This window comes from Salvelinus sp. IW2-2015, unplaced genomic scaffold, assembly GCF_002910315.2.
Source record: "Salvelinus sp. IW2-2015 unplaced genomic scaffold, ASM291031v2 Un_scaffold1952, whole genome shotgun sequence".
Classification (NCBI taxonomy): Eukaryota; Metazoa; Chordata; class Actinopteri; order Salmoniformes; family Salmonidae; genus Salvelinus; species Salvelinus sp. IW2-2015.
The window spans coordinates 159850-171104 of NW_019943307.1; the positions used below are offsets into that span (position 1 = coordinate 159850).

Sequence of the window (11255 nt, forward strand, 5' to 3'; positions counted from 1 at the left end):
TCACTGCTCGACTGAGGGACTTATAGATAATGTAATGTGGTTGGGGTTACAGAGATGAGGTAGTCATTAAAAATCATGTTAAACACTATTATTCAACAGAGTGACTCCATGCAACTTAATTATGGTGACTCTGTTTGACATATTTTTAGCTCGAGAACGTATTAGATTTGCCATAACAAAGAGGTTGAATACATATTGACTCAAGACATTTCAGTTTACATTTTTTAAATTTAATTTGTAAATAAAACAAATAAAAACATGAGTTTCCACCTTGACATTATGGGTATTGGTGGTGTAGAGGCAGAGTCATCAAATCTCAATGTAAACCATTTGAATTCAGGCTGTAATCACACACATGTGGAACAAATCAAGGGGTGTTTGAATATTTCTGAAGGCTCTGTCACTATCAGGAGCCAACTAGCTTTTGGCGGAATAATTCATCATTGTGGTGATTTAGGCTGCACTGGTTACTTGTGTTAGCAGCATCCCTTTTGTTCTGTTAAGTATAGTGGATGTCTAATGGATTGTTCATCAAACAAATTTCCACATTATTACAGATGTATGTATGTAGCTTTACTAATTAGACCTTACAAAAAACAAGATTGCAGCGAGAGTGCAGTATTAACTACAGTATTCTGCAATTAATATAATAGTTATTTATTATTATTAATATATTATTATTATTATTATTCTGGCCGTTCAAAAATATTGGCAGTCGACTGCAGTTACTGCATGTTTTTTGTACCGTTGTTTTAGGCATAAACAACAGTCCTAAAGATGACGCTTCAACGCTGTGTTACGTCACTAGAGATCTGTCAACGCTGTGTTACGTCACTAGAGATCTGTTCAACGCTGTGTTACGTCCTAGAGTCTGTCAACGCTGTGTTTACGTCAACTAGAGATCTGTCACGCTGTGTTACGTCCTAGGATCTGTCAAACGCTGTGGTACGTCAACTAGAGATTCTGTCAATCTGTGTTACGTCAGTAGAGCTCTGTCAACGCCGTGTTACGTCAGTAGAGATCTGTCAACGCCGTGTTTCCCTCACTAAGATTTATCTGTTCAACGCCGTGTTACGTCACTAGAGATCGGTCAACGACGTGTTCGTCAGTTTTTTTTTTTTTTTTTTTTTTTTGGGGGAGATCTGTCAACGCCGTGTTACGTCACTAGAGATCTGTCAACTCTGGTGTTACGTCAGCTAGAGATCTGTCACGCTGTGGTTTACGTAAGTCGAGATGCTGTCAACGCGTGTTCGTCACTAGAGATCTGTCAACGCCGTGTTACGTCACTAAGAGATCTGTCCACGCCCGTGTTAACGTCACTAGATATCTGTCAAACGCCCGTGTTAACGTCACTAGAGAATCTGGTCCAAGCCGTGTTACGTCACAGAAGATCTGTCTAGGCCTGTGTTACGTCACTAGAGATCTGGTCAACGCTGTGTTAGTCACTAAGATCTGTCAACGCCGTGTTTAACGTCACTAGAGATCTGTCAAAGCTGTGTTTCGTCATATAGATCTGTCAACACTGTGTTTAATCCTAGATATCTGTCAACGCTGTGTTGCGTCAACTAGGTAGATCTGTCCAACGCGTGTTCATCACTAGAGATCTGTCAACGCTGGTGTTACGTCACTAGAGATTCGTCAACGCCGTGTTCACGTCACTAGAGATCTGTCACGCTGTATCACGTCACTAGAGATCTGTCCAAGCCGGTGTTTTACGTCCCACTAGAGATCTGTCACGCTGTGTTTACGTACTAGAGATCTTCAACGCTGTGTTACGCTCACTAGAGATCTGTCAATGCTGTGTTACATAACTAGAGATCTGTAAACGCTGGTGTTAGCGTATAGAGTTCTGTCAACGCTGTTGTTACGTCACAGAGATCTGTCAACGCGTGTTAAGTCACTAAGATCTGTCCAAGCGCGGGTGTTTAACGTCAACTAGAGATGCTGTCAACGCTGTGTTACGTCACTAGAGATCTGTCAATGCGTGTTACGTCATAGAGATCTGTCACGCCGTGTTAGTCACTAGACGATCTGTCAACGCCGTGTTACTTCACTAGAGATCTGTAAACGCCGGTGTTACGTCACTAGAGATCTGAGTGAATTTCAAACACAGATTCAACCACAAAGACCAGGGAGGTTTTCCAATGTCTCTCAAAGAAGGGCACCTATTGGTAGATGGGTAAAAAAACAAAAAAAGCCAGACATTGAATATCCCTTTGAGCATGATGAAGTTATTAATTACACTTTGGATGGTGTATCAATACACCCAGTCACTACAAAGATACAGGCGTCCTTCCTAACTCCGTTGCCGTGGAGGAAGGAAACCCCTCAGGGATTTCATCATGAGACAAATGGTGACTTTCAAACAGTTACAGAGTTTAATGGCTRTGTCAAGGTTGTGCGCTACTGGTGCAGAAGTCAGGTGCAGGAGAGCAGAGAGTATTGTTGCTAGCTCGCTAACATTATGAGTTTTCACGATGCAGCTGCCTGTTGGCACGACTCCCGAGTCAGTAACCTCTAGCCTCTTTCAGCTGCAGCTGATCAAAGGAAGCAATCGCTGAGTAACATGCTGATCTACAGTCCCTCTTCATTTAGGTGCAGCTACAGTCTAGCTACAACTTTAGGGTAAATGAAACAGACAGACAGACAGACAGACAGACAGACAGACAGACAGACAGACAGACAGACAGACAGACAGACAGACAGACATTTATATAATAGATTAATGATTAGTAATAAAGTCTTTCCAGTGCCATGTGTGAAGAGGCCAAATGACACAATGTTCTCCACACAGAGATTATGCAAAACAGACGCACACACACACGTCACTGACACACACTTTGTCTTTTGGATCATAAGGGAATATGGTGAAATCACAAATAAATACGGAGAAATCTGACCTGAACACACACACACAGAGACACGTACACACACTCTTACCGTGAGGGAGGGGAAGGTCATGTCTCTTACCGTGAGGGAGGGGAAGGTCATGTCTCTTACCGTGAGGGAGGTGAAGGTCATGCACATGCCTCCGAATCCGTTGAACGTCAGAGCGATGAAGATGAGTACAGACAGCTCTGTGGAGGAAGGTGGAGAAAGTGTCAGATACACAACGCTGTTTTGTAACAACCAAAAACTAATGGCAACATGACGAAGACCAAACCCCATTAAACATGTTATTTATTACAGTGTTAAAATCAAGTGCTCGGTAACACCAAAAACTAATGGCAATTATCTGATCTGTGACCAACGTGAAGGAGAGAAACCATGAACTTTGTGTGAATGTTGAAACGATCATTCCTGGGAGTTTTTGAAACATGACATGTGTGTTTGTTAATCCTCTTCCTCACCTGCAAGAAGTGGGAGGACAACAGGAAATGGTATGTTTTGAGGGTTGTGTTTAGTCGTGATGAACACCCTTCCTTAGGTGCTTGTTCCTCTCTACAGCCTCTTAAACACTATGATGGTGTTTCCATCTCTACCTCACACCATGATGTGACCTCTTACATCTAACCTATGATGGTGTTTCCTCTCTACAGCCTCTAACATATGATGGTGTTTCCCTCTCTAGCCTCTCAACACTATGATGGTGTTCCTCTCTATAGCCTCTAAACACTATGAATGGTGTTCCTCTTACAGCTCTAAACCACTTGATGGGTGTTTCTCTCAACAGCTTAACAACCTATGATGGTGTTTCCTCTGCTAAGGCGAGCCTCTCAAACGATGTGTTCCTCTAAGTCGCTACTATGATGGTGATTTCTCTCTATTAGTTTCCTCTAAACACTATGATGGTGTTTCCTCTCTACAGCTCTATAACACATGAATGGTGTTTCCTTCTACAAGCCTCTAAACACTATGATGTGTTTCCTCTTACACTCTAAAAACTATGAATGGTGTTCTCTTCACAGGCCTCTAAACCTATGAATGGTGTTTCCTCTCTCAGCTCTAAGTGTCCTCTTTCGCTGCAAACCACTATGATGGTGTTTCCTCCTTACAGCATCTAAACACTTCGATGGTGTTCCTCTCTCTATAGCCTCTTAACACTATATGGCTGTTTCCTTTCTCTAAGCCTCTAAACCTATGAATGGTGTTTCCTTCTACAGCTCTAACACTATGAGGTGTTTCTCTTCTCTACAGCCTCAACAACTATGATGGTGTTTCCTCTCTCTACAGCCTCTAAACCTATGATGGTGTTCCTCTGCCTACAAGCTCTAAACACATTATGGTGTTTCCTCTTACATCTACACCTTGGTGTTTCTCTTAGCTCATAACTATGATGGTGGTTTCTCTCTCTACAGCTCTAACACTATGATCGGTGTTCCTTCTACAGCCTCTAAAGCTATGATGGTGTTTCCATTCTCTACCACTTAAACTCACTATGATGGTGTTCTCTCTACAGCCTCTAACAACTATGATGGTGTTTCCTCTCTACATGCCTTAAACACTATGATGGTGTTTCCTCTCCTTACAGCCTAAGATAGCGTTCGCGCCCCCCTCAAACACTATGATGTGTTTCCTCACACTCTAAACATATGAGATTCCTCTAACACCTCTAACTATGATGGTGTTCTCTTAGCCTCTAACAATGGATTCCTCTCTAACCTACACTATGATGGTGTGTTTCCTCTCTACCAGCTCTAAACACTTATGGTCAGTGCTGTGTTTCTCTCTCTACAGCTCTAAACATATGATGGTGTTCTATACTTAGACATGATGATGTCTCTCTACAGTCTAAACACTATGATGGTGTTTCTCTCTACAGCTCTAAACACCTATGATGGTGTTTCCTCTCTCATAGCCTCTAAACCACATGAGATGGTGTTTCTTCTCTACAGCCTCTAAACATATGTTGGTGTTTCCTCTCTATAGCTCTAAACACTATGATGGTGTTTCTCTCTACAGCCTCTAAACGACTATGATGTGTTTCTCTCTTAAGACTTAAACCTAATGATGGTGTTTCCTCTGTACAGCCTCTAAAACTATGATGGTGTTTCCATCTTAAGCCTCTAACATATGATGGTTTGTTTCGCCTCTCTATAGCCTCTAAACCTATGAATGGTGTTTCCTTCTCTATGCCCTCTAAACACTATGATGTGTTTTCCTCTGCTATCGCTCTAACACTATGGATTGGTGTTTCTCTCTACAGCCTACCTAGATTTTACTACAGCTCATAATGTCGGTTCCTTAGTCTATTGTGTTCTCTCTCTCAACAAGATCCTTCTAACTCTAACACTATGAATGGTGTCTTCTCTTCAGTCTAACATATGAGTTTCTCTCTACGCTCGAAACACTATGATGGTGTTTCTTCTTAGCTCTAAACTGTGGTTCCTCTATATCACATAATGGTGTTCCTCTTCGTACAGCTTAAACTATGATGGTTTCTTCTTCTATCAGCCTCTAAAACACTATGATGGTGTTCTCTTAACGCTAACTAGATGTCCTCTTAAGACACTATGGATTGGTGTTTCACATTCCGGTCCTAGATCTTACTTACTACTTAAGATCTACTTCGCGGAATAGGATTGTAATGTTTAACATTTGACTTATGTAAACTTTATAATGCATATCATAAGTATCAGACCCCTTGACTTTTTCACATTGTTTAAGTTACAGCCTTATTCTAAAATTGAATTAATAGTTTTACTTTTCTCCTTCAATCTACACAGATACCGCATTTTGAACCAAAGCAAAAACAGGTTTTTGTAAATTTTTGGCCAATAAAAAAGAAGACAATCTGAATATAATTTACATAAGTATTCAGACCCTTTATCAGTACTTTGTTGAAGCACCTTGGCAGCGATTACAGATCGGTTCTCTTGGTAATAGCTTGGTAGCACACCTTGTATTGGGGAGTTTCTGCCCATTGTTCTCTGCAGATCCTCTCAATGCTCTGTCAGGTTGGATGGGGAGCGTCGCTGCACAGCTATTTTCAGGTCTCTCCAGAGATGTTCGATCAGGTTCAAGTCCGGCTCTGGCTGGGCCACTCAAGGAGTTCAGACACTTGGTCGCAAACCACTCCTGCGTTGTCTTAGGCTGTGTGCTTAGAGTTGTTGTCTCTTTTGGAAGGTGATCCTTCGCCCAGTTGGGTCCTGAGAGCTTGGAGAAGGTGTTCCATCAAGGATCTCTGTGTACTTTGATACCGTTCCATCCTTCCCTTCGTCCTGACTAGTCTCCGCAGTCCCTAGCTGAAAAACATCCCCACCAGCATGATGGTGCCACACGAATCATGCTTCCATCCAGTAGGGATGTGCCAGGTTCTCTACCAGATAGTGACGCTTGGATCAGGCCAAAGAAGTTCAATCTATGGTCTTCATCAGACAGAAATCTTGTTTCTTATGGTCTGAGAGACTTAGGTGCCTTTTGGCAAACTCCAAGCGGGCTGTCATGTGCCTTTTACTGAGGAGTGCTTCCGTCTGGCCACTTTAGCCATAAAAGGCCTTGCTAGTCGCTGCGAGATGGTTGTCCTTCTGGAAGGTTCTCCCATCTCACAGAGGACCCTGGAGCTCTGGTCAGAGTGACCATCTGGTTCTTGGGTCACCTCCCGGACCAGGCCCTTCTCCCCCGATTGCTCAGTTTGGCCGGGTGGCCAGCTGTAGGAAGAGCTTGTTGGTTTCTAAGTTCTTCCATTTAAGAATGATGGATCCTGTCTCGGAGCTCTACGGACAATTCCTTCGACCTCTTGGTTGGTTTTTGCTCTGACATGCCACGTCAACTGTGGGACCTTATATAGACAGGTGTGTCCTTTCCAAATCATGTCCAATCAATGGAATTTACCACAGTGGACTCCAATCAAGTTGTAGAAACATCTCAAGGATGATAATGGAAAACTGGATGCACCTGAGCTCAATTTCGAGTCTCATAGCAATGGTCTGAATACTTATGTAAATAAGGATTTTCTATTTTAAATGTTTAATATAATTTGCAAAAAAAAAAAATCTGTTTTGGCTTTGTCATTATGGGGTATTGTGTGTAATTTTATAAATGTAAGAATACGGCTGTAACGTAACAAAATCAAGGGTCTGAATACTTTGAACTTTAGATGATAATGTGTCAGTTTAACCCATTCTGGTATTGTTGAGCACCTGCTCAAACCTCCAGCAGTGACTCGAGGTTTTACAGTAAGTTTTAAAGGGGTTTTACAAATCAGAAAGTTTACAGGGTTTTACAAAGAGGTTTTACAGTAAGTTTTACAGGGTTTAGAGTAAGTTTTACAGGGGTTTTACAGTAAGTTTTAAAGAGGTTTACAGTATTTACAGGTTTTACAGTAAGTTTTACAGAGGTTTTACAGTAAGTTTACAGGTTTACAGAGGTTTTACAGTAAGTTTTAAGAGGTTTTACAGTACGTTTTACAGAGTTTTACAGAGGTTTTAACAGTAAGTTTTAAAGGGGTTTTACCAGTAAGTTTTTACAGGGTTTTAGAGTAAGTTTTACAGAGGTTTTACAGTAAAAGCATGTGCCTGATAGTGCATTTGCCTCTACTATTAAAAGCTGGAAATGTGTGAATGGTTTATCATTGAACTCTGCTTGATGGTTTTGATATGCTTTCATCATGATCCACCTGCTGCTTCATATACTAAATAGATTATACTTTACGTTCGTCAACAACGTGAAAATAATCATCAAGTCTAAAATTGTTGCATTTACCCACCATCCTCTGAAGACGAGATTAAAAACCAAACTTCCGATGAGTTCAATCAATTTTCTCTATCTTCGGTCATAAGTTATAAATAATCAGAAAATATACTGACGTTACATTTTGAACAACATATTAAGTTGGATTTATTCTTGATTTGTTGCTAATTCAATATGTTTTGTTTGTTTGTTGTTAATTTCATTTCACCCCCAGAATAATTATTTACAGTGTGGTTGAGTGTGTAAAATCCCAATGAAATGTACCATCTTACTACCCAAGAAGTTGAGCCTCCTTCCAGGACACCTACAGTACGACACCAGCTGTCGCAGGACGGCAACAAGATAATCAAGGACCTCAGCCAAATAGCCTGTTCTACCCCCAGACCATCAGGCTGTGAATAGCTACCACTAGTAAGCTACCTACATATGGGCACTGTACCCTGCTATTACATCATGTGACTAATACACTGTAATCTAATCAACAGGTTACTCACCATCAGGATTGTATGCACCGTAGGAGATGAGGAGACAGGGAAAAGGAGAAACAGGCACTGAAACACAGAAAATACATCAATACATTGACAATACATCAATACACAGACAATACCATCAATACATTACTAATACGATCAATTACACAGACATATACCATCACATAGAATTAGACAATACAATCAATACATTACCAATAACGACAATGACATTACGACAATACATCAATACATTAGACAAACGATCAATACACCAGAAATACATGCAATACTTACTTTTACATCAAATACACAGAAATACACAAACATTAGACAATATCATCAATTAACATTAGCATACATCAATAGATAGACAATAATCAATACATTAGGACAATACATTACTCAATACATCAATGACATTAGACAATACATCCAATCATACTCAAACATCAATACAATTAGACAATACATCAATACATAGACAAACATTACTCCATACATCATACATTAGACAATACATCAAACATAGACAATACATTACTCAATACATCAATACATAGACAATCATCCAATACATTATAATACATCAAAACATAGACAAACTAATAATTAGACAATACGATTTATAAAATATCCAAATAATTAATGAAATAATGCAAACATTAGCATATCATTTGAAATACTTTTTTGACAGACATCATACATTAAAATAATAATAATTAGACAATACATTCTCATACATTCAATCGCAGACAATACAATAATAGCATTGCAATACATTCTCAATACATCAATAATTAGATCAAACCAAACATAGACAAGTACATTTGACAATTTACATCATTAGACAATCATCAATACATTAGACATACATCAATACATTACACAATACATTAGACAATTCATCAATAATTAGACAATCATCAATACATTGACAATACATCAATACATTAGACAATACATCAATACATTAGACATCATCAATACATAGAAAATACAAATCATACAAATCAGACCAACTACGACGCACTATACACACAGACACATCCCTCCCTCTCCCCCGCTCCTACCTGCCCAGTAGTCGTAGGTTGCGTGGTCCATATTTGTCCATGACGATGCCCAGCGGCAGGGTGATGGTGAGAGGAGAAATGATCCACGGTGAAGGCCAGTTTAACATCTCATCCTGGTCCTTACAGATGAGCCAGCCGTTCATCCTCGTGGGTCCGTAAGGGTCCTGAGGAGCCAGATGCCTCATTTCTACCCCATCCCCAGCCCCCCACACCCTCCTCCTCTGAGTAGTAATCACTGTAGTCATAATCGCCCCCTGGTGGAGGCGGGGACAGACAGGTTGGGGGAGGTGGTGTGGTTACCTAGAGAGAGGAGATGTGTCAGTATAGGAATCTTAAAAGGGGATGTGGGTCTCCCACCTAGAGAGCTAATGTTTCTGGGGTCTCCCCCTAACAGCTGATGTTCTGGGGTTCTCCTCCTAGACAGCTGATGTTCTTGGGGTCTCCCTCCTAACAGCTGATGTTTCTGGGTCTCCCTCCTAGACAGCTGATGTTTTGGGGTCTCCCTCCTAGACAGCTGAGTTTTGGGTCTCCCTCCTAGACAGCTGATGTTCTTGGGGTCTCCCTCCTAGACAGCTGATGTTCTTGGGGTCTCCCTCCTAGACAGCTGATGTTCTTGGGGTCTCCCTCTAGACAGCTGATGTTCTGGGGTCTCCCTCCTAGACAGCTGATGTTCTTGGGTCTCCCTCCTAGACAGCTGATGTTCTGGGGTCTCCCTCCTAGACAGCTGATGTTCTTGGGGTCTCCCCTCTAGACAGCTAATGTTCTGGGGTCTCCTCCTAGACAGCTGATGTTCTTGGGTCTCCCTCCTAGACAGCTGATGTTCTTGGGGTCTCCCTCCTAGACAGCTGAATGTTTCTTGGGTCTCCCTCCTAGACAGCTGATGTTCTTGGGGTCTCCCTCCTAGACAGCTAATGTTCTTGGGGTCTCCTCTACTAGACAAGCTGATGTTCTTGGGGTCTCCCTCCTAGACAGCTGATGTTTTGGGGTCTCCTCCTAGACAGCTAATGTTCTTGGGGTCCTCCCTCCTCGACAGCTGATGTTCTTGGGGTCTCCCTCCTAGACAGCTGATGTTCTTGGGTCTCCCTCCTAGACAGCTGATGTTTCTTGGGTCTCCTCCTAGACAGAGCTGATGTTCTTGGGTCTCCCTCCTAGACAGCTGATGTTTTGGGGTCTCCCTCCTAGACAGCTAATGTTCTTGGGGTCTCCCTCCTAGACAGCTGATGTTCTGGGGTCTCCCTCCTCGACAGCTGATGTTCTTGGGTCTCCCTCCTAGACAGCTGATGTTTGGGTCTCCCTCTAGACAGCTGATGTTCTTGGGGTCTCCCTCCTAGACAGCTATGTTCTTGGGGTCTCCCCCTAGACAGCTGATGTTATTGGGTCTCCCTCTAGACAGCTGATGTTCTGGGTCTCCCTCCTAGACAGCTGATGTTCTTGGGTCTCCCTCTAGACAGCTGATGTTCTGGGGTCTCCCTCCTAGACAGCTATGTTTTGGGGTCTCCCTCTAGACAGCTGATGTTCTTGGGGTCTCCCTCCTAGACAGCTGATGTTCTTGGGGTCTCCCTCCTAGACAGCTGATGTTCTTGGGGTCTCCCTCCTAGACAGCTGATGTTCTTGGGTCTCCTCCTAGACAGCTGATGTTCTTGGGGTCTCCCCCTAGACGCTATGTTCTTGGGTCTCCCTCCTAGACAGCTGATGTTTTGGGGTCTCCCTACTAGACAGCTGATGTTCTTGGGGTCTCCCTCCTAGACAGCTAATGTTCTTGGGTCTCCCCCTAGACAGCTGATGTTTTGGGGTCTCCCTCTAGACAGCTGATGTTCTTGGGTCTCCCTCCTAGACAGCTGATGTTCTTGGGTCTCCCTCCTAGACAGCTGATGTCTTGGGTCTCCCTCCTAGACAGCTGATGTTTTGGGGTCTCCCTCTAGACAGCTGATGTTCTTGGGTCTCCCTCCTAGACAGCTGATGTTCTTGGGGTCTCCCTCCTAGACAGCTGATGTTTTGGGGTCTCCCTCCTAGACAGCTATGTTCCACCCCCCCCCTCTACCCCCTGACTATCAGAACACAAACATTATAAGAGCAGGTA

At 42.5% G+C, this 11255-nt stretch overlaps 1 protein-coding gene and 1 long non-coding RNA gene across 2 annotated transcripts in view; both read right to left on the bottom strand.

The window, feature by feature from the left end:
* Positions 1–3006: 3006 nt before the first annotated feature.
* On the bottom strand, positions 3007–9242 carry LOC112072535 (uncharacterized). Its single transcript, XR_002894334.2, has 3 exons — positions 9176–9242; positions 8127–8183; positions 3007–3077 (listed from the first exon to the last, which is right to left on the bottom strand). It is a non-coding gene; the product is annotated as an uncharacterized lncRNA (long non-coding RNA).
* A 53-nt stretch (positions 9243–9295) lies between these two features.
* slc43a2a (solute carrier family 43 member 2a) overlaps positions 9296–11255 on the bottom strand; it is a 9556-nt gene continuing 7596 nt past the window's right edge. Inside the window, 1 exon segment of the mRNA XM_070439832.1 lies at positions 9296–9475. Within this exon segment, the coding sequence (XP_070295933.1) occupies positions 9296–9475 (180 nt within the window).